The 22,271-nt window shown below is 37.3% G+C and overlaps 3 protein-coding genes across 4 annotated transcripts; 2 read left to right on the plus strand and 1 right to left on the minus strand.

Moving 5' to 3' along the window:
- The first annotated feature begins 1,161 nt into the window (after nucleotides 1-1,161).
- On the plus strand, nucleotides 1,162-5,619 carry ppp1r32 (protein phosphatase 1, regulatory subunit 32). 2 transcript variants are annotated; one of them, XM_055036615.1, is made up of 13 exons: nucleotides 1,162-1,266; nucleotides 1,354-1,460; nucleotides 1,822-1,923; nucleotides 2,017-2,140; nucleotides 2,760-2,922; nucleotides 3,002-3,044; nucleotides 3,123-3,220; nucleotides 4,357-4,422; nucleotides 4,509-4,595; nucleotides 4,706-4,771; nucleotides 4,865-4,956; nucleotides 5,338-5,442; nucleotides 5,534-5,619. In XM_055036615.1, exons 2-13 carry the CDS (start codon nucleotides 1,418-1,420, stop codon nucleotides 5,550-5,552), a joined length of 1,008 nt encoding a protein of 335 aa, XP_054892590.1. In that variant the 5' UTR covers nucleotides 1,162-1,266; nucleotides 1,354-1,417; the 3' UTR covers nucleotides 5,553-5,619. The 2 variants fall into 2 exon arrangements, with proteins under 2 accessions (XP_054892590.1, XP_054892581.1); XM_055036606.1 differs by having other exon boundaries at nucleotides 1,401-1,460.
- Nucleotides 5,620-7,761: 2,142 nt separating this feature from the next.
- On the minus strand, nucleotides 7,762-9,899 carry LOC129363713 (leucine-rich repeat-containing protein 10B). The gene is made up of 3 exons (XM_055035975.1): nucleotides 9,866-9,899; nucleotides 9,546-9,719; nucleotides 7,762-9,442 (listed from the first exon to the last, which is right to left on the minus strand). Exon 3 carries the CDS (start codon nucleotides 9,201-9,203, stop codon nucleotides 7,986-7,988), a length of 1,218 nt encoding a protein of 405 aa, XP_054891950.1. The 5' UTR covers nucleotides 9,204-9,442; nucleotides 9,546-9,719; nucleotides 9,866-9,899; the 3' UTR covers nucleotides 7,762-7,985.
- Nucleotides 9,900-13,593: 3,694 nt separating this feature from the next.
- On the plus strand, nucleotides 13,594-20,527 carry fads2 (fatty acid desaturase 2). Its single transcript, XM_055027496.1, has 13 exons — nucleotides 13,594-13,771; nucleotides 13,959-14,233; nucleotides 17,275-17,385; nucleotides 17,550-17,747; nucleotides 17,828-17,929; nucleotides 17,995-18,120; nucleotides 18,206-18,266; nucleotides 18,346-18,422; nucleotides 18,590-18,687; nucleotides 18,940-19,036; nucleotides 19,601-19,680; nucleotides 19,790-19,915; nucleotides 20,104-20,527. Exons 2-13 carry the CDS (start codon nucleotides 14,024-14,026, stop codon nucleotides 20,153-20,155), a joined length of 1,338 nt encoding a protein of 445 aa, XP_054883471.1. The 5' UTR covers nucleotides 13,594-13,771; nucleotides 13,959-14,023; the 3' UTR covers nucleotides 20,156-20,527.
- The last annotated feature ends 1,744 nt before the right edge of the window (nucleotides 20,528-22,271 follow it).

Below are 22,271 nucleotides of genomic sequence, written 5' to 3' on the forward strand. Positions count from 1 at the left end.
GAAGGTTATGGAGTTCTGCAAAAATGTGTTAACCTCAATTTAAACCAGATCTTTTAAAGAATATTCTTCTACGCTTGCAGAGCAGATATAGGCTATGCATTGATTTTCCACAGACATCAGGTTTTAAGTAGGCTTGGCATAAGACAAAAAAAAAAAAACTTAAGAGTAACTTTTCAGCAGGTTGCTTGTTTTAAGTAAATAATTATTTAGTACTGATATTTTTTTTAAATTTCTGGTTCCACTTTCAGAGTATTTCAGTTGGACTTTTTCATCCTCTTGTGAAAAAGATTTTGAACTCAGTGGATTTTTAACGAATTAAATAAAGGTTTAATAAAATAAAAATCAATGTTAAGAAATTAACTTGAAACAATTATTTGTAAGTCAGTTTTATCATATTTTACATATACAAAGAAATTTGCACTAGAAGCTAAACTAAAAATGTGTAAGATTTTGTGTTTTTGCAGTGTATTGAGAAAGTGATGTGTGTGTTAATGGTTTCAAACAAAATAAAACACATGAGATTTAACCACATGAATGAGTTCCTCAGCATTGTTTTTTTTTTTATTGAAAGTATGAGTGGCTTTCTGTGCTAAAGAGATAACTACAATGACAAAGTGAAAGTGCTGAAGAATGACATAAATGTCATTCATCTATCGCTTTGATTGGCCTTCAAAAGTAAATTGAATAAAAAGAATAAAGAAGATCCAACTGCTGTGATATTCATTCACATAAAAAACCAGACCTGGAAAAGGAAAGTACAATGTCAGAGACATTTTGTCTGTTCGCTTCTTTTTAAAAGGCACCCGCATAATTTCACCTTTGATATTTACACATTTCAATAATTACATGTGCCTTTTCTTCTTTCTTCACTCTCTAATGGCGCCTATTTTCCTATCTGAAACCTTCCAAGAAGCCTTTGATGGTTCTGTGTAACATCGAGCTGTCTGCAGTGTTTTGTGTTATTACAGTACAAATTGCAGAAAAGGAGCTGAACTGAACAAATTGCAGGAAGGAAGAAAGAGACTCTTAACAATGGATAAGAGTCCTTGTGGAATAGCATTACGCTCACACCTGAAATAATTTCTTTGCACTTCAGTTGTAATGTTCTGCCCTTGTGTCGAATCTCCTAGCAACAGCAATTTGTTTACCTACAAACTGGCTCAGGATAGAGAGACGAAGAAATAACTTAGTGTTTAAACACAGGTGTGTCCTGGGTCGAGCTTTTTTCACACTCACTTTTAACTCATTATATTCAGAGGAAATAAGGTGAGATTGCTACCCTTTTGCTGACTTCAGCTGTCTTTTTAAAAAGGAGATTTCTGTTCTTTATTACAAACTGCTTTTTTTCCCCAGTTGATTGTGCAGTCTGAAAAATGCACTCCTTGCTACATTTATTTCAGATAGCTGCAGTGTCAACATGCCTGAAGGATTTTTTCCAACCATCTCTGTTCATGCCGAAGGTTTCATTTACAGCACACTGCAAAAACACAAAACCTTACCAAATACTTCTTGTGGAACTTCTAGTGCAAATATCTTAGTACACTTAAAGTACGACAAAACTAACTTTAAAGTCAGATACAGGAGCTTGTTTTATTTCAGTAATTCTTAAATATTGATAAAAAGTACGAGTTACACTTATTTCGCTCATAAAAATGTCTTGTTAAAGTGAAAAAAAAAATCTAGTACATTTTTTACTTAAAACAAACTCATATCTTTCTGAAAAGTTACTCTTAAGTTATTTTTGTAGTATTTCATGTGTACTAAGATATTTGCACTAGAAACTAGATAAAAAATACTTGGTAAGATCATATGTTTTTGCAGTGCATAAACAGATGTTTGGAAAGCCGAGGATTGTCATACCACCTCTTGAAGAAACTGAAAAATGGGGGTTACTGAACAAAGCCAGTCTCTCATCCTCTAAAGGTCAGCTGACGATGAAAAAGTCAGAGTGAAAAACTCAAATCGATCTGTTTTAGATTTGTTTTTGGATTATGACAGACACGTTGTTGGTTGCAGTTTCAGGCAGGATGGGTTTCGATTCCTGCATCGGAGCCCCTGTTGCATCCGGCTTTATATCGAACCAAAGACCCGTCCTATCTTATAAGCCCAGTTTGGACCTTGTTGACAACCCTCAGTTTGGGTAAGTGTCAGGGCAGGTAACGACTGTCCGCCACAGCGTCAGCTTTCACTGTCCAGTGTCATCACTGTCCACCGGGAAACACTCAGGCAGAGATGTGAGTCAGGCTTTGGTGAAAGCAAGCTATTTCTCACTCTTGCTCTTACCAAGTGACCAAGTTCTGCTGACTTTTCTTTGAAAAACTTATCCAAAATAGAAAACCAATACCAATTCAAATCAATTTTTATTTAAAAATATATTTATTTGTTTCACTGTGTATTTATTCATTTCATGGCCTGTTTGCACCCTGTGAGGTGTATGATTATGTTTGGTAAAGTCAAATACCAATTTTGATTTATGTCTATGGACATTATTAAAGCACTGTGCTTTGAATCTCATATAGTTTCATCGCTAGTGTTTTAGCTCTTCTCAGACTTACAGAAACTAACATTTTCTACCTTTTGCTTGTGAAACAATTTACTGAAGTGCTGGGCCATGACACCATGGTAAGCTTGATCATTAGAAAAAATCCAGTGAATTTGTTGTTTCGTTCTAAGTTTCCCAAAATACTTTTTTAAACAACCATTACTTCTGATGTGTTTCTTGAGACGCGGTTGTATTTTTTTTTTTTTTCTGTCTCCAGAGTGTCATTAGCCGACAATTTCGTAACTCAAAATATGATGTACTACCAGCGACCCACTTTCTCTGATGGCTCCAAGCCTTTGCCAGGCCTCCTTGACATACCCATGACTAGTGGCTTCCATCAAGTGAGCGCTGTTTTCCACACAGAGCCAGTTCTGGATAAGGTACTAGAGGTTTTCCTTTACATTATCCATACAATTCAAGAGCATGAGCATGAGCTGTCTATCTTCTGCCTTTCTTCAGACAGAGTACCAAAGAGTGTATGTGCCCCGTCGCTTACCACCAGGTAAACACTTAGGTTTTGGCTGCAGACAGATGACAAGATGGGACATGACAGAGACACTAACAGATGTCCTTGCTACAGTTTCTCGCCACATGAATATGGGTCCAAAATTGGAGACTGGATGCACTGAAGGAGAAGATTTACAGTTCATCACTTTTCGGGACAAAAAATTTGCCACCGTGAGTATTATTTAATAGTAAGCAATCATATTAACATGTAAAATACTTAATTGGGATTTCATGTGTTAAAAATCATCATAGCTTTGATGATGATTTAAAAATCTATTCTTTGAGGTAGAAAATTATCCATAGCTTTGAGGTATAAGAGAAGGGATCTTGCATGATGCATGCGTCTACAAATAAAAAAGTGAAATGTATGACACTCATTACAAGCCTCTGGATCAATACTTTGTGGAATCACCTTTTGCTGCAGATACATTCTGTAATAGGCTCTAACAAGCCTCTGAGGCAGAGAACAGAGAATAAATTACATCCAGGTGGACTATATCAACGGAGTTAATTTGATATTTTAAAATGAAGGTGGCTGAATTCATATACATGCCTCACTTTTCAAATTTCTATTTGCAAAGCATTGTATAGCAAATAATATTGAACTTTTATTTCTATTTCACAGTTTAAAAATTATAAATATAATACTATACATACACACACACACACACACACACATATATATATATATATATATATATATATATATATATATATGTATATATATATATATATATATAATATATATCCTACTCTTTGTAGCATATATATGTGCTATACATGCTATATGCATATAGTAGCTATTTGCATATAGTAGCATATATGCTACTATATGCTAATTTGAGAAAAAAATTGAAAAAAAAAGTATATTATAGTATTGAATAAAAAAATCCTTCATTGTCCCAAATGGTAAAATTTCTTAATTTATATTCAATGTTCACAAGCAGATGCTTTCATATTTTTTCCTCACCTGAAGTCTAATGTTACCTTCTGTCACTCCTCTCTGTTCTCCTTCTGGTGCTTTCAAAGCTTAGAGAGTAGACTGACGTAAAAGTAATTTATACATGTCTGAGCTATAATATTTTCCACGAGCTGCAATATTTTGGCGGAAAACAGCTCAAGGAAAAAGTTTCATATGTGGCAAACTACAAGCAACATCACAGAAAAAATGCAGTTTGAAAATGGTATTCAGTCATTCCTCAAGATGACTACATTATTTGGTGGTATATGTGTCCTCCTTTAACTCTGAATGTGACTTTGTCTATTTGTGAAGTGTTTCCCTTTCAAAATGTGGCCAATTTGTCCAGGTGGATCCGCGTCTGACCCGCAGCACAGTGATGATGAGCGACTATCTGTCTCCAACTTTTCCGCAGGTTGAGCCACATTCACTGCAACTCTCTTTATACTGAACAAAAAAACACAAATATGTTTTGATATGAAACATTAACATCTTTTTCAGGGAAATGAACGCTTGCCACGTATATGCGGCTGTTCCTGCAGAGAATCAGGGTATACGCATGGTGCCCAGCCCGTCTTAGTCGACCCAGTAAGTCCATATACTCTCCCTATACTCTGCTATTGTACAGCAGTTTATTTGCACAATATACTGCAGTTATTGTACAAATTTTTGACATGTACTGTTTTATAATATTCTAGCGCCTTCATCTGCCACCAGTGAAACTGAAAAGTTATATACCACTTGTGAAGGCTACTGGAAACAAGGTCAGACTTTTACTTTCTCTTTTTTTGCCAATGAATAAATCATCTCTTTTTGATTACACTTTTTATCTTTACTTTTATTCCTTTCTCCTTTAGGAGCCCTCAGGATTTTGCTTAAATATGCCAAATGAAATTTTCTCAAAGGAACCATTTGATCTGTCACACTTCACTACACATTATAATGACAAGTAAGTGTTTTATTTTTTTATACTTTTGATTGTAGTTTATAATTTTTTTAGACGCTAAAAAGAATTAGTCAGACATGCTGGCTTTGAAATCTTTTGTTGATAAATTTGAATTAGCAAAAAAATCATTTGTTCATCATTATTCATCATTCATATAATTTATTCTTCTACTGTTTAGAGTGATTTGAAAAAGTACAGATTTCTCATGTTTGATCTTTCTCTTGTACAAAGTGAGCTATGGAAATTTAGATTAGATTTTTATTTTTGTAGAATTTTAAAAAGGAAGTTTTTCTTGTTTCTTGTTCATTTGTGGTTTCTCGCTGCCCTCATTTATTTGCGTTGTGCATAAGAGAGAATTTTAACATGACAACAATTATATTACAGCTTCCGTTATGGCCATCAGAAGGACAGGGACACTTTTCATACTTCATCAATTGTCAACGCAAGCCAAACAAAGGACAATGGCTACAACAAACGAAACACAGACAGGTAAGGTTTCTTCACATCTTTCCTTGGATAATATAACATTGTGCTCATTTTTATGATTCATGTGTCCTGTTTTATTTTTTTTATTCCACAGGTTCATATTGAAGCATTAGATGTTTTCACTATTTTAAACTATTCTGCATTTCTTCTCATCTGTAAAATAAAATTCATTATTCAAGCAAATCATTTGGTCTTTTTGATTGTAGCAGAATACAAACTCCAGATATACAAAGAGAAGATGCAAAACTGCATTTTGTTTTTAAATGCATCTTGTTGTCACTGACCCACAGAGAATGAGAAGACTGTAAACTAAAGTGAAAAATGATTCCACTCAGACTCTGATTTGCATGAACCTCTGAAAACTGTCAAGCTGTTGTGCCACCCACGACTGCATGCAAAAAAAAAACGACCAACAAATCTGGACTAAATACAGTCTCCAAGTATGACAAACTGTGTATAATACAACTTTATACCACCGTACTACTGCATTTTCTGTGCTGACATCAGAATATTTGACTTCTTCACATTTTGCAATTCTACAATAACATAGTGCAATTTTTTTTCAGGATTTGTATGCGATAAATGTGAGAAATTTCACTACATAATTCTAATTTTAAAAGTAATTTCACTATTTTTTTTTCAACAAAGCTGACATTTAAAGCTGAAGGGGAGATCAGAGAAGTTAAACACAGGGAAAAATTGGAAGAAAGTTGCAAACACTTCCTGACTAGGGTGGAGGTTCATCTAGGAGGAAAACAACCCTAAATATGAAACCATAGCTATAATAAGTTTAGACAAAAGCATTTAAACATGTAGCTTATTTTGTGCCAACATCTAGATTAAATGAGTGGAAAACATTACTCTCCAATAGTGTGATTTTAAACCAATTTTTAGAGACAAACTGGCAAAAAATCCCAATCTCTAGACAAACAAAGCTGACAGAGACTAACACCCAAAGACTGTTGCCTTGCAGTAATAATGTCCAGGGGTCTTCCTGCATCATGTGCGCTTCTTCTTCCTATGCATGTGTGGTATTTTGGCTTCTTTTTGTTGAGAATGCACAACTGTAAGTTTAATTGGTTTAATTGGTGGAGACACACAGAGACATCCTGTGCGTCTCTGTGTTGTAAATGCTCCTACAAACCTGCAGGGACAAGTAGGCATGGACAACGGATGGAAAGATGGTTTTACAAATTATTGACCAATACAAATGCACACCACACTTCTGTTCACTTCACAGTTATCCACTGCTTGGTGCATTCAGTCCATCAGTTGATCTGAGGGACCAAAATATGAAGTAAAATACATTGATTTTTTTGTCGTTGTACAACAACATGTGCAAGAAATTAAAGTTGAAGAATGCTTCAGCAGTCCCACCTGTCTGAGAGGAGAATCGATCCTGTCATGACACTGAAAAAGCTTTAACCAGTCAGACAGGAGGCCACAAACATCTGAAGAAATTGTAGCAGGATGTTAGCATCAGATCCTTTGGGTCCTGTGGGTTGAGGTTGGGTTACTTCCCACAGATGCCATCAGATTCCTATTAGGGGAATTCTGGAGACCATTAATAGTATTTTGGAGTTCTTTTCTCACATTCCTGCATCTTATCTATTAATACCACCAATGTTATTAGACACAGCGATAGAAACTATTGGTGCATGAAAATTTAAAAGGAGCAGTGTGTATGTTCTGCATTGTCCCAATGCAAATGAAATGAGATACTGTCACATGAGTACACGCATTAATATTCTAACACCAGATCAATATTTCACTCTTTTAATGAGATACGAGGAAAAAGATCTGTGCAGACACAAAGGACTGGATTACGCATGAGCCCTACATGAATAATGTGTTCAGAGATGAGAGGAGAACAAGGGCCTGGCCTGTATAATGTCAAGAAAAAGAGTAATGTCATCGTCTGTGACAAAAAGAAGTGCCACAGCATTCATGACACAGCTGAATTTCTGCTCAGCAGGGTTCTTCAGGTTTGTTGGGGCATTCTGCTTTATCATTTTCCCTGTCCGCTTCATGTTTGAAGCTTCTTTAAGGACTTACCTTTTATGGTCAGGCAGCCCAGCTATTCATCCCTCTAACGCTCTTTCTTGGCACTGACACTCATGTCGTAAATATTTTTTTAAAATCTTTGACCAACACACTCATTTAAATGCAGAGACAGTCGTGCTTTAAAGAAGTAGTGCTGACAAGCACATAACACAGGTACTGACTGTGATGAGCAGAAACGACTCTTGAGTAAACACACTACGTCTTCTGTGACAAAGGACTGGCAGCGGCTTCATTCAGCTGAATATTTAATAGCAAAGAATCAAAATAACCTGATACAGCAACCTGATAATGTGCAGTTGAGAGAGATGACACTGGTATTGCTGCTTTAAAGAAATATAATGTTAAGACAATTGATTTTCACAGTTAATAACAGATCATTAATTAGCAGCACGTCTGAGAATAAGTCGTATTCACATATCTACTGTACTGTCCAACATCTGTTTCCACCTGAAACCAAATTGTCTCGGTGTTAGAGGGGCTTTTTATGCTCCCTCATCTTGTCTTCTTGTGTCTTCCAGCTCCCCCCCATCCTCATACTCATAGTCCATTGGAACGTTCTCATACTCCAACCCTTCTCCTTCATACTCAAACCCTTCTCCCTCACATATCATCTCTTCTGTCTCATATTCAACCAATTCTTCATCATATTCAAGCTCAGCACCATCATACTCTGTCACTGGCACTTCTACACAGTCCTCCTGCTCCTCGTCCTTAACCAATGTTTCTTCTTCTCTAACTTCGGAGTCTTCGATGTTCTCAGCAGCTTGGTCTGTTGCCGGTTTTGAGTTGCTGTTCTTTAGGATCCCATGGATCACTGGTTCCTCTTCAGCCTGAGCCAGCTCCTCAGCTTCTTTCTCTGCTGCTTTGCGAAGTCTCTCCTTCCTGGCCTCACGGATCTCCATGAACTCAGCAGCCCCTTCCCCAACCAGAAATACATCCTCACCTACTTTAGGAGGTTCATTGACGGGATTGTGGTCATAAGAAAATAGGTGAAGGGTCCGGAGACGCTTCAGACTGGGAAGCTCTGTTATTTTGTTTTTATCCAAGTCTAGGATCTCCAGGGACTCCATGCGCAGCAGGACTTTGGGGAAGGTTTCAAAGCGGTTTCCATACAGCCACAATCCCTTTAGTGACTCCATGCGGCAGAAGTCTTGAGGCAGCGCTTTCAGCCGGTTGTCCCCCATTTGAAGGGACTTGAGGTTTGGCAGGTCGTAGAGCTCCCGTGGAAATCTCTGGAAGTAGTTGCTCTCCAGCCAGAAGCACCTTAAATTCTTCAGGTTGGTGAACTCAGGCGGAAGGGTCATGAGTCGGTTGCTGCCGAGGTAGAGGTGGGTGAGGCTGGTGAGCTCGCACACGGCCAGGGGAACGTCTTCCAACTTGTTGAAGTCAAGGGCGAGCGTCCGCAGACCCTGCAGCTGGGAGATGCTGTCAGGCACCTTGCGAAGTCTGTTCCCGCAAACATACAGCTTTTCCAGGTGCATCAGCTCACAAACACGCAAGGGTAATCGCTTGAATTTGCGGTAGCTCAGGTCTAACACAGGATCACCGCTCTCCAACAGCTCCTCCACTCCCAGCGGAAGCTCTTCTTCTTCCTCCTCCACTACTTCCTTCTCCTTTTCCGTGTCCTCTTCCTCCTCACCATCTTTTGCCCCCTCTTGTTCTTCTTCTCCCCCCTCGTCCTTCCTGGAAGAGTTGCCCATGCTGTGCCAAGCAGACCCAGAGTCTGACGTGAGTCAGGGCAGAGTCATTTGATAAGGCAGTGTCTGTGACAAGTGAACTCTCAGTTTGGAAGCTACTGTTGTTTCGTATATGAAACCACAGGCTGCAACCAGCATCATGGTTCAGGCCAGTTAACACTTCTGCAGCCATGCCATGCAACAGCAGTGCCTAAATGCCCCTGTCTCCACTGGTTTATTAGAAAATTATCACATGGTGTCATCTGGCAAACAGAATGAAAAAAAATAATTAAAGGATGAGGTAGAGTTGATAGAGAAAATTTAACTTTATCTTTAGTTTTTTTTTTTGTTTTTTTTTTGTCTTACCGTTGTCTCTTTAACATCCTGGGGACTTTGAAGAGAAAAGTGTCCGGCAGCTTTGAGGTCATGTGATCAAGAAAAGAAAGATTTCCCAACCCCCCTGAAGTCGTTCTTCTGCGCCTCTTAACTCGCCTGCAGATGTCTGTGGATAAACCCAGAGTCGGTGCGCCGCTCAGTGACCTGGCCGGCGGGAAAGAAAATAAGTCACATGAAGGTCCGTGGAAGAGTTAATGCAGCTGCTCCCTATTACAGGCCGGGTCTCACCGCGGGAACTATAATCCGCGCTGGGATAGAAATTGCATGTTGTAAAATTACAGCGCACTTACTGAGTGACTGACGGACCGTTCCTGATGTTGGCTGCTTCTCTCCATTAGTGTGAAGGCTTGCATTCAGCTGAAGCCTCCCTCTCTCTGTAACCCGAACAGGGGGGCATTCACATCACATGGTCAGTCTGTGCGCGTGTAAGAGGAGCGTGAGTAACACTAAGACTCAACTTTTAAAAAAACTTTTTGTAGCTTTTTCAAAAAGTTATTATTATTATTATTATTATTATTATTATTATTATTATTATTATTATTATTATTGGCTGTATTTATCTGGTTGCATTTTTTTTAGTTGAAAATGAGATTATATTTTTATCCACATCTTTATTTGAGAGGTCCCTCCACAGATTTAAATTGGGACTCTTGCTGGGCCACTCAAACATTTTTGCTTGACTTTCTGTATGTTGGTAAAATTACTTTTTAAGTAAAAATATGCAGTGTTTTTTCCCCCACAACTTCTCCATTTGTTGTTATTCAAAGGGTGCTTTTGCAGAAGCTTTGAGAACTGCTGATAATTTAATCTGAAATATCAGTCGTAGCTGAATTTCTCCCGAAAAAGGAGTGCTTCATCCACTAAAGACATCATAGCAGCAGGAGCATTTCATATTAGCAGTTAAGTAAAGCCCAAAAGTTTCCAAATGTACCAAAGTAAATTGAGACTTCTATTAAGTCAATCTTCTGCTGAATCCATCAACTGTTTGACAGTGAGCTTTCCTGGGTGACAGTATTTTTTTTTCCATTGCGATGGAATGAAAAGCCTAAAGAAAGCTGCTGGGGTCAGATTTTTTGGGCTTCTGTCAGCCTGATGACTCATGGCAGAAGAAGCGGACAAACAGGGCCATGGGTCAGCGTGCTGCTTGAGGATAATTCTGTCTGATATGCTGAAGACCAAAAGAGCTGATTTGCACATTTTGGTGTTGCATTCAAGTGACCCTGAAACGACACGATGGACTGGAAGCAGTAGATAGGCAAGCAGACAGACAAAGACCTTGGGTGGAAAAAGGACACAGCTGCCGAGGTTAATGTGTTTCGGAAGCACTGCATGGCCCATGCAGGCAGTACAGGAAACATATGGAAAGAAGAAAGCACAAAATTATATTTGTTTGATGAGGTGCAAAATCATAAAAATGAATAAAATTGTCGGCCTGCATACTGCATTTAGATTTTTTCACATATTAAATACATCATGAAAGAAGCAGAATAGGTCTGCAATAAATTAAGATAAGAGTTGTGTGATTTAAAGAAAAAATAAAACTCTCACTTGCTGGTAGCTATTGGAACTGCAACAGGCATGAAAATAACTTTCAGAACATTTTCAACACTTATTGGCACCTGTGGTGAAGATGTGAAAAAAGCCTTGAAATAAATTCATTTATTGCTGCACCAAGGCAAATTCTGAATGCTTAAAATAAGTAAGTTCAGCACTTTGGGCAATCCTTCTTTTTAAATGTGCTTTATAAATGAAGTGGATTTGGAATTGGATGAGAAAATGAGATAATATAATTAGTAACTTTAACTTGAGTATTTTTGGTAGTAAAGAAACATTCCACATTAAGAAAAATATGCTTTTTTTCACAAAATCCCACTGTCACAATGACACTGATGCTAAAACCTTTTGCAACCTGCTTCCATCAGTAAGACAGCTTTTTATCTTCACCTGTAACATTTCAAGGTTTGATAATACAGAGAGAGTATTATTTGAAAAACAATCTCTATGCACCCTTCATTTTGCCACACAGACTCACTACAGGCTTTAAGCCTGAGGTGGCCATGGGAAAGGATAAATAATGTCAAACTATCACTGTGTTGATGTCACATGCCACATGTTTTTGCTTCATTATCTCCCAATGATGAACCACTCTTAATTTACTCGCAGAAGTCACCAAAATCTCATCTTAAAGTGTCCAGGTATTTCACTGAGTTTGTGTTGATATAAACTCTAATATGGTTCCCAGGCCTTTGGAAAAGAGACCCGTGTCTTCTACATGTCCCTCCTTTGTTTCACAAAGACCTACCTGCAATGTTTATTACTGAACAACTAAATCTTAGTCTCATCTGATCAAAACACAAATGGTTTGTATTTGTGATAGCAGTGATTAGTGAATTCTTTCAGCCATTTAGCAAGACTAGATACCAGTAGATGGTATCTAGTGGTCGTTATGAAGCCTTGGTGACTAAATAGATCTTTCTTTTCTGAAGTTTTATAACATTGAGTGTTGGATATATATATTTTACCTTCTCCTCCTTTCTGACTCACTGTGTGTTGTTCCAATATATTGACCAGTGATTATAAGAAAAAAATGTGTCTGAAAAGTAAGGACACAGATGCTTCACTGAAATTTTATGAAGACTTGTCATTTTTCACCTTATTTAAATAGCTTCACTAATCATACAGATCATTCACAAAGTCTAAGTGAAGGTGCTGGATGTTTTACCCTTTTGCAGTACAGTTTAAGCAGTTAACACATTAAATTAAATTCATTCGGTTTACTGAAAAAAATTCAGTTAGGTGGTCATTGTGTCCGGGTTTCAGACTGGGACCTGGAGAGTTTTGAGATCGAGTCACAGACTTTGATGTTCCTTCAGTCATTCCTCAGCAGGTTTTGTGAGACCAAACACGTAAGTGTCAAAGTAACACCCACGTCAATATCAAATCGCTGCACTGTAAAATGATTAGAAGCATTACTCAGTTTCTCAAAACACACTGTAGCTGCTCATAGGTGTTCATGGAAAAATGTTTTAGGAACTCATGTATTAAACTTACCAGACCTGTGACTAAAGGTGTGTGTGAATGTTTTTGAAGGAAAACCAAAGCTGGCTGTACAAACCAAAGCTGGCTGTTATAAATTTGACATGTTCAAAAATAAAGAAAAATGGCAATGAAGCTAAGTAAATTTCAAGTGCTAAAGACTTTAAATACTGAAGTTATCAAACATAAATAAACTCTAACCTGCCTTAACACTGGTTTTAAAGGCAGGGAGTATTTGTAATGCACTTTTTGGAAACAACAAATCTTTTGTAGCCAACCTTCTCTTTTCTTAAAATGAACAGTGAGGCAGATTATAGTGTTAGTTTATCAAGCTATAAATGTTGCAATTTCTTGCAAGATTCACCACATTCACTTTATGAATTTAGTTTTTACTGAATATACTCAATGTGAGCTTCAGCCCTAAAGACAGCTTGACGTAAAATCGTAATGGGAAACGATAGATATTAGAAATGCAGGTGAAAATACAGATTTTGACAAATAAAAGAAATTACATAAAAACCCAAGAAAATCACGAAAGAAAACACAAACGTAGCTTTGATTTTAATTATTTTATTTTTATAAAAGAACAAGAAAATCACGAAAGTGATAGCAATTTAATTGTAAGAAAGTTTAAAACACACATTTGATAGGAAAGTCGGTCTCACGATTTGAGAAACGTGTATATCCAAATTAACGTCCATCCAAATCAGGATGAACGTGATAAACAGGCTAAGCATCTGTTTATGCTTTCTGAGAATGCCACCGCATCTCCTGCAGTCCGTGCATGGGCCAAACCCACGCCCCCAGACCCAAGCCCACCGAGATCCACGCCCCCCAGCTCAACTTTTTCCAGGATCACGGAGTTGACCCGGTAGTGTCGAGAGGAGCAGTTCTCTGAGCCTATCGCGTATTTAGCAGCGGTTCGGCACCTGAGAACTGCGTGCCGATTGGCCAGAAAGGCTCGAATGATTCGCTCGAAGTTCGTGCACCCGGTGGGGGTGAATGAGACGATGAGCGCAGCCTATGAGGGAAAGAAGCTGGAGAATGGATTTTATGATGCTCGCAGTTAGAAAATGAATTTGTGCTGAGCTGGAGCAAACTTATTTAAACTGATCTGGTGACCAGGGACTTAAATCATCCAGATCTGGTTAATAGCTACAGTAAGTTTTAGACATTTTTCCCGCATTAGGTGTAAGCCATGCTTGAAGTGTTTTTTTGGTTTTTTTGTACAGTCATAAATTTAAAACGACGACAATTCCTTTTTGTTGCTTTACTTAACTTCTGTCTCAGTGTGTTGCAGCGTTTTTAAACAGACTATATTCTAAGGTTGTTGTTTTTCCCCTCCAGGTGTGGCAATCTGTGGTAGAGTGGTCCTGAGCTCCAAGTGAGTCCAAGCAGCATCAGCAGGGACGATGGGAGGTGGAGGACAGCAGACTGAGCCTGCAGAGCCAGGCAGCGGGAAAGCTTCAGGTGTTTACACCTGGGAGGAGGTGCAGAAACACTGCAGCAGAAACGACCAGTGGCTGGTGGTCAACCGAAAGGTTTACAACATCACCCAATGGGCCAAACGGCATCCAGGAGGGTCTCGGGTCATCAGCCACTATGCTGGAGAGGATGCCACGGTAACATCTCTAACCTCTCTTAAAAAAAATTTAATCTTATTGCCTGCAAATAAAGCTGTTTTTTTTTTCTTTTAGTTCCAACTCATCTTGAATATAATCAGATCTTTACTTACTTTCATTAATAGGTCAACAACCTCAGCTAAAGAATAATATATAACACATTACAAGTTCATTATTCATTTTATTGTAAAAAGCACAGAAATGGACAGAAGTAGTCGTCCTCTCTCTGGCATTTTGTTATGAAGAAGCTTTGGTACATTTTTTTCTGTTTTTCATAGTGTCACTCTGAACTTTGAATAATCGCAGCTTTGTGCTTTGGATAATTTTTACAAAGAATGATCCAAACTCTGCCAAGTTTAATTGTCAAACAAATATCTTTACATCTTTGCATCTTTACATGCTTTGTAGAGTTTAGGGTAAAATCAACAGCTTCAAGGTTTTCTCCAAGTCTTGTGGCTGCAAAGCAAGCCCCCATCATCACCCCTCCACTATCATGCTTTATTATTTCACTCAATTCTGTATTCTTTATCATGCCTCAAAATCTCAGTTTTAGACCATATTTCTCTGAACAAAATATTTGTTTGTTTTTATTTCTGTGAGACTTGATTTTCTGACTAAACTTTCATAGTAGTTTTCATGTTTTCCCACCAAAGCTAGGCATTCCCATACACATCATCTAGATGCTGATCTGAAACCACAGACGTCTTTCATGTATGAGCTAATACCTGCCCTGAGACACTGATAAGATAATGACCCAGCTGGCTGCTGCATATTGACTCATTCCTTTGAAAGCAGCAAGCATGTCTCTATTATCCCACACATGGCTTCTGCACTTTGGCTTTGTTTTCTGTTAAATAAATAATGAGACGGTGTAATATGTCATGTCTTGTTTATCTAAAGTTTGGCTGACCTCATTAAGACCATTAAGTATGTCTAGGCTATATATAAAAACCTGGTCTGGCTTAATTTTTCTTTGCCAAAACAGCAAAATTCACAATGCAATGATAGCTAAGCATTCATAAAAGATGGTGAAAACAACAAAAAAATCTTTCTAACACTAAAATTAAATAATAATGTCTCCTAATAAATGCAACTATGATGTTAATAGTGAATGTATCAGCCTGTTGATACATCCAATCCCTGCACATCTTAGATACAGGTCTATCTTAATAAATTAGATCATCCTCGAAAAGCTAAATTATATCATTCATTCAGTTTAAAAAGTGACACTGATATTATGTAGATTTATTACATACAATGATATGTATTTAAGCATGCAAATATCTACAAATTTAGATGATCAACTGATGAAAACCCCCAGAAAAAAACAGTTTATCAAAAGATTAGACCAATGCAAATATTTCTATTGTGAAATTGTCTTATCTTGCATACACAATAGTACGGGGGACTGTTGACGTAACAGTTGTCCAACAGACAGTCATGTGGCTTATTCTCCCTATAAAATGTCATTGCTACAGAAGCTGGCTTCTAGTTCCTCCTGAAAGCATATTCATCTAAAGTTCAGAGGAAGTAGAAAAGTACAAACAACACTGCAGCATAGAGAAGCAAACTTCAGTCAGAATTATAGGGTGAATTCACAAGGCATAAACTGTAATTGCACTCATTCCTTCAGGAGCCACCATATCTCAGAAACTGGCTACAAATGTAGTATTTTTTGCATCAGGCCACTTCTAAACCGCAGATATCATTGGGCTGAGGAGAAAAAAGACTGGACTATCCCTCAGCAATCCACAGAACTACTTTTAGATCAAAGTAATTTTTTTAATTTCACTTAGAAATCAAGGTCAAATAGTCTCCAGGAGGAGTGGAGAAACACAGAATCCAAGTGGTTTGATCTCTAATTTGAAGGTTTCAAGACAGCTGTAATTTGAGGTGCCATGTCATCAGCTACTGTTTTTTTTTTTCTTAAGTCCAAGGTCAGAGCAGTCGTCTACCAGAAAATTTTGCAGCACTTTATGCTTCGTTGTGCTGACAAGCATTTCTGGTTTAAGGACCAAAGAATCACATGCCTGATTGGCCAGCAAACTCTCCTGATCTGAACTCCATACAGGATCTCAGGGATCTTATCAAGAGGAAGACCATGACGATCCAACAATGCAGATTTGCTGAGGGTCATCTTTTATGACATGTGCTTCCTCAATGCCACAGTAGCTCCACACAGTGATCACCTCCATGCCATTCCACATTGATAAAAGGAAGTAATTCAACACTTCTTTTAATAGGTTATTATAATTTACTCTTAAGATGTATTCCTGAATGAATCAGGTTTGATCTTTGCCCAGTCATGTCACGTGAACATTAGTGTGAACTTTAATAAACTCATCACCCCATGGCTAGTATCTCTGAATATGAGTCAGACCAGCTACAGTTTGTTTATGCTCTTCTTTATCGCCAGTCTAGATAGTAAGAAGGAAAACTTACTTAGATATGGATTGTCACCTAACAATAATTGCCAATAGATGTTCTTATTTTTCCTTTCATTAATTATAGAAAGTAAAATCAACTCTATCAAAAACAGGTTTTCACACTCACTTGTTCCTGGCAAAGTTACAAAAACAGAAGATGAGCATTCTGCATTCTTTTGGATATGTCTGTAATTTTATTTTTTTCCATTTTATTCATGTCCTTCATTAAATATTAATTAAATTCCTATTTGAGAAATATTTACATGTATTGTATCTACAGAGTTGACTGATAACGATTCAGTTTGTGTGTGTCTTGTGATACCATTGATGCAAATACACACTAACCAGAACTCTTTAGTCCAAATTCTTCATTCATGACTCATTTCAGAGGTGTTTTGTTAGTTCAATTAATAAACCTCAAGCTCTTTATCTCAAATATGAACAAATTCTGTGTCTTCAAATAGCAAAACATTATAAAAAAATATATAGAAATGTTTCATACACCATAAATATAAACAGTGCTTTGTTTTGTGCAGTCCCTTAGTATATCAGCTCATTTTGGTCACTGTTGGAGGGGTAATCGTGCAAAAAAAAATGTATTTGCTTTCTCTACAGGAGGCTTTTACTGCCTTTCATCCAGATCTGAAGTTTGTGCAGAAGTTTCTGAAGCCTCTGCTGGTTGGAGAGCTGGCGGTGACAGAGCCGAGTCAGGACGGGGAAAAAAACGTGAGTGAAATCTGATCTGAGTTTGCAGCATCAAAACACCATTGTTTCGAACTGAATAACATGTTCTTAATATTCTTATTGCAACTGAAGTTTTTGCTTTAGTTCAACAGTTTTACATCTTAGTATAGCTGTAACAAAAAAACTATTTCATTCTGTGCTTCCAGGCAGCAATCATAATGGATTTTGAGTCTTTACGCTCCCAGGTGGAGAAGGAAGGACTTTTAAAAGCCAAACCTTTATTCTTCTGCCTCCATCTGGGTCACATCCTGTTGCTGGAGGTCCTAGCTTGGCTGATGGTCACGTACTGGGGGACGAGCTGGACGATGACTCTATTGTGTGCAGTGATGCTGGCAATATCTCAAGTGATTTAAACTCATAAATTACTTCAATTTTTTGTGGTTTAGAAACTAAATCTCATGCTAATTTACCTTCTTCTGTGCAGTCACAGGCTGGATGGCTGCAGCATGATTTTGGTCACCTTTCTGTCTTCAAGAAGTCAAAGTGGAATCATTTGGTTCACAAGTTTGTCATTGGACACTTAAAGGTGACTGCATAGGTTTCCGCCCTTTGAATAATTTCTGCATGGATGCTAACAGAGAGATTTTATAGGGAGCTTCAGCCAACTGGTGGAACCACCGACATTTCCAGCATCACGCTAAACCAAACATCATCAAGAAAGATCCCGATGTCAACATGTTGGCTGTCTTTGTACTGGGAAAGACTCAACCAGTGGAGGCAAGCAGCTGAAAGGAAAAATGTTTCACACAATGCAAACTGTCATATAGCTGCTCAACCATCTCTGTCCTTCTCTCTGTCACAGTACGGCATTAAAAAGATCAAACACATGCCCTACAATCACCAGCACAAATACTTCTTTCTCGGTATGCTTGTTGGGAGTCATTAAAAGCTAATTAGAAAATTATAATAGCTTTCCAGGAATAATGAATATTTCTTTTGCAGTGGGACCTCCGCTGCTCATACCGATTTATTTTCACATGCAGATAATGAACACCATGATTACTCGTCGTGACTGGGTGGTAAGAAGCCAGACACCGCGCGGTGCAGAATCATTACATAAGTTGGAATAGGATTTCAATTTAAGCCTACATAAAACACATATTTAGCTACCACACAAGATGAAAGACAAATTATTCTTAACCAGAAACAAGTTTTTAGATGATCTGATTTTTGTTTTGTTTTGCAGGACTTGGCTTGGTCCTTGTCGTACTACTTTCGCTATTTCTACTGTTATTCCCCTCTGTACGGCTTTCTTGGCTCATTTGCACTCATGATGTTTGTCAGGTAAGTATTCTGAAGAAAACTGAAAAGATTTGATGGGTGAGGTCTGATTTTATGTTTGTTTTCTGTTAATTGTAAATGAGACAACCTCTGATTTTAATTTTGTTATATTTATGTTAGTTCCACATAAATATAGTTCTTATTTCTTTCTCAAAAGCATCATTATATACTAATTTGCTATTATAAAATAATTTTCCATTTTGGGCTTTTGGCTCACATGAACGCAGTGTTTGCTTTTCGTTGTTTGTTTTGCAGGTTTTTAGAGAGTCACTGGTTTGTGTGGGTGACTCAGATGAATCACATACCAATGGAAATTGAGTATGAGAAGAACCAGGACTGGCTGACGATGCAGGTGCCTGATTTATGAAAAGAAAACCATATAACTGTCATAATAAAGATTTGTATTCTGCTGATATTGCTCGTCTGCCGAACTCAACCTCCCAAACAATTTGGCGCCTATAATCTGCTGAGCTGCTTCAAACACAGGCTAGATAATAATTTAAATCAGTGGCTTTGTAATGCTAATTTAATGAAAAAAGTTGTAATTATTTTTTTTATTTACAAGCATTTAGAACAGTTTGGATGTTTTACTAAAACTTTGGGTAACATGGCGTATGTTGTAAATTGCCTTGGATGGAACTCTGCAGTTTTTACTGCAGTTCTTCTGAAGCATATGTCTGTTTTTAATGCAATCTTGGCAGCAGGTAATAAACCTAATCTCACCAAATTAAGATAGGAAACTATTGATAAAGTGTAGATATTGCCTGACCAAAAGGTTTCTTGTTCTCTGCTCTTTAGTCCGTCTGTTGCACCCTGTCTGCTGAAGACACCCATCAATACATGATCATTGAGATGTAATCTGTTTACAAAGACTGCACACCCTAAATATTGACTTTTCTCATTCGATCTTTTTCAGTTACAAGCCACATGTAATATTGAGCAGTCCCTGTTCAACGACTGGTTTAGTGGACACCTCAATTTTCAAATCGAACACCAGTAAGTCAAACGATTATGTGCGCGAAATGAGTGTAAGATTTTTCAAACTCATGCAGGAAAATGCTGTGACATCATAAATAAGGACTCATCTGTTATTTACTGTCTTCAGTCTGTTTCCCATGATGCCGCGCCACAACTACCACCTGGTGGCCCCTCGGGTCCGTGCAATGTGCAAGAAGCATGGGGTCCCTTATGAAATTAAGTCTTTGTGGCGAGGAATAGCTGATGTTGTCAGGTAATAATTCACTGGGTGAATCAACAAAATGTGTAAATATAAAAATGTCCTTAATAAATAGAAATGTCATGAGAATAAATGCACAAAACCTTTTTATTACCAGTCTTTATAGAAAACAGCTGCTTGTTAGATATTTTGCAATGTACCAAAATTTTGTTTTGTCTCCTTTTTTTTCTCTTTATTCTTAGCTCATTGAAAACTTCGGGGGAACTCTGGCTCGATGCATATCTTCACAAGTGATGAAATGTTTCTGAATGGACTGAAATTTTTCTCTATCTGATTTGCGTGGCTAAAAGTCAAGATATACCTCTGACTTTGTTGGTGTTAAAATTAGAACTTTAGAGGTTTTTTTTTTTGTTGTTGTAATTTTTAATAACATAGAGGCAATGCTTACCATGAATGAAGCATTTATTATATATTTTTTGATTAACCGTAGTGGAATGTGAACTGGACGATACAGTAATTTTTTTTTCTTGTAAAAAAAATAAATCATTTTTCAGATAGACAAATATAAAAGATTTTTTTCAATCAAAAACATACAATATAAACTTTCTTCTGTCAGTCCTTCAGTTGTAACTGTATGTGATCTTTGAATAAAAAACAAAATGCTGACCTCTTCTTTTTTATTTTAGCTGCTATACTAAACCATGCATCTTTTTTCTTAAGGATGACAGGTGTGCTAGAAATCTGCTTTGTGGCTCTTGCAATGGCTACTTTTACAGAAAAGTATCAAATAATCTTTGAGCTGCATTATAATAGTTTCACATGTGCAAAACTGCATCTGCATCGGAAAGTTAAGAGGTTGAATTACAGTTAGAAGTGTTTTGCTTTTACCATTTCAATAAGAAGCAAAAAAAAATTGCAGTCAGTCTGAATTTTCTTCTGTTTCAACAGAAGTTATTGAAGAAGTTAAAACAAATTACATCTTCTTTAAATATATTTTTTTACAGAAAAGTAAATGGTTGGAGAATTATTTAAAAACACAAAAACAGCACTGACCACACTGCTTGCATTCAAAACATAAAACCTTGCACATTTTATAAAGCTAACATGTTTAAACAACATCAATAAAAGTAACATTGAGGAATGTTTTTTAAATATGTGGACTACATCAGGTGACCACGGTGACCATGGCATGACCGATTGTGCACCAGCCTTATCTTTATTTCTTCAGGAAAGTTTTGCAAAGGATAAAGGTGCACATGTGTACAGTACATGATCTTACTGCATGATAAACTTGTGACCTACGAAAGAACTTTCTTTAGGTCCAGCATGACATGGCACGGTGAGGTAATATTGCTCCTCATTACATTTATTTTGGACTTTGTGAATCTTGCCAACTCAACTTGAGATGGTGCAAAACATCCTCAAAGCATAACTGATAAAACTGTTTGATGAACATAAATTCACATTTTCAGCCATCACATAGTAGTACATAGAGTAAAGTGCACCATCTATACTTTGCAGAACCAACTTATCTTGAAATGTTAGCATAATTTCCATGGTGTTTCTTAAGCCTGCCACAAGCAGATTTTTAGAAATCTATTTCTATTCTCTATTTTGTTTCCTTTTTTAAACCCATTTCTGTTGTAAAGTTGCTCAAGTAAAAACCGACTGAATTCAATCGGTGAATCTCAATTTCCAAATCTTGTGACAGATTCCAAACAGAAGTTTCACAATCCAAAGAGGCATTTTCGCTCTTTATCTTAATGAATAAAATTGTACTAAGAACATGATCCAGTTTTCACGAGAACCTAACATATAAAGTCCTTGTGATTGTTGAATTAAATAATAAATAATGCATATTTCAGAGATTCGGAGCAAATAAAAATGTCCTACTTCTACAAGAACACAGAAGAACAATTTTATTTAAATGGAATGCTCTGTATTTATGGAAAGTGAAGAAATAACAACTTTACAACTTAATGACAAAACAAAAACCTTAAGAAAATATTTTTTCCATCACAACATTATGTTCCCCTGCAATTATCTACAAGTTTCTAGCTTCGCAGCTATTTGTCAAAACTCAACAGCCCTTTGGACTCATTCTTATTATCACTAAAATGCTTTAAACGTGTTAAATGAATAATAAGGAGTCCAACAAAACAAGAGGCTGAAATGCTGCATATCTGTTTATTTCAGTGAGTTACACCCAGCAGTTGCTTCACTGCTTTAGTTTATCTTTTTTCTGGGAAATGTCCAACATCTCCAGAGTTACATGAGACACCACGCCCCTTCTGGTTTTTTTTCTCTTTGCGCTCTCAGACGACCCTGTATGTTTCTTGCGCCCCTAATGGCCCGACCAAACCATCCGAAATGTATGAAAGGTGCGCGCTGATTGGTCAGAAAACCTCGA

The sequence above is a fragment of the Poeciliopsis prolifica genome, unplaced genomic scaffold, assembly GCF_027474105.1.
Source record: "Poeciliopsis prolifica strain line A6 unplaced genomic scaffold, Auburn_PproV2 SCAFFOLD001, whole genome shotgun sequence".
Lineage (NCBI taxonomy): Eukaryota > Metazoa > Chordata > Actinopteri > Cyprinodontiformes > Poeciliidae > Poeciliopsis > Poeciliopsis prolifica.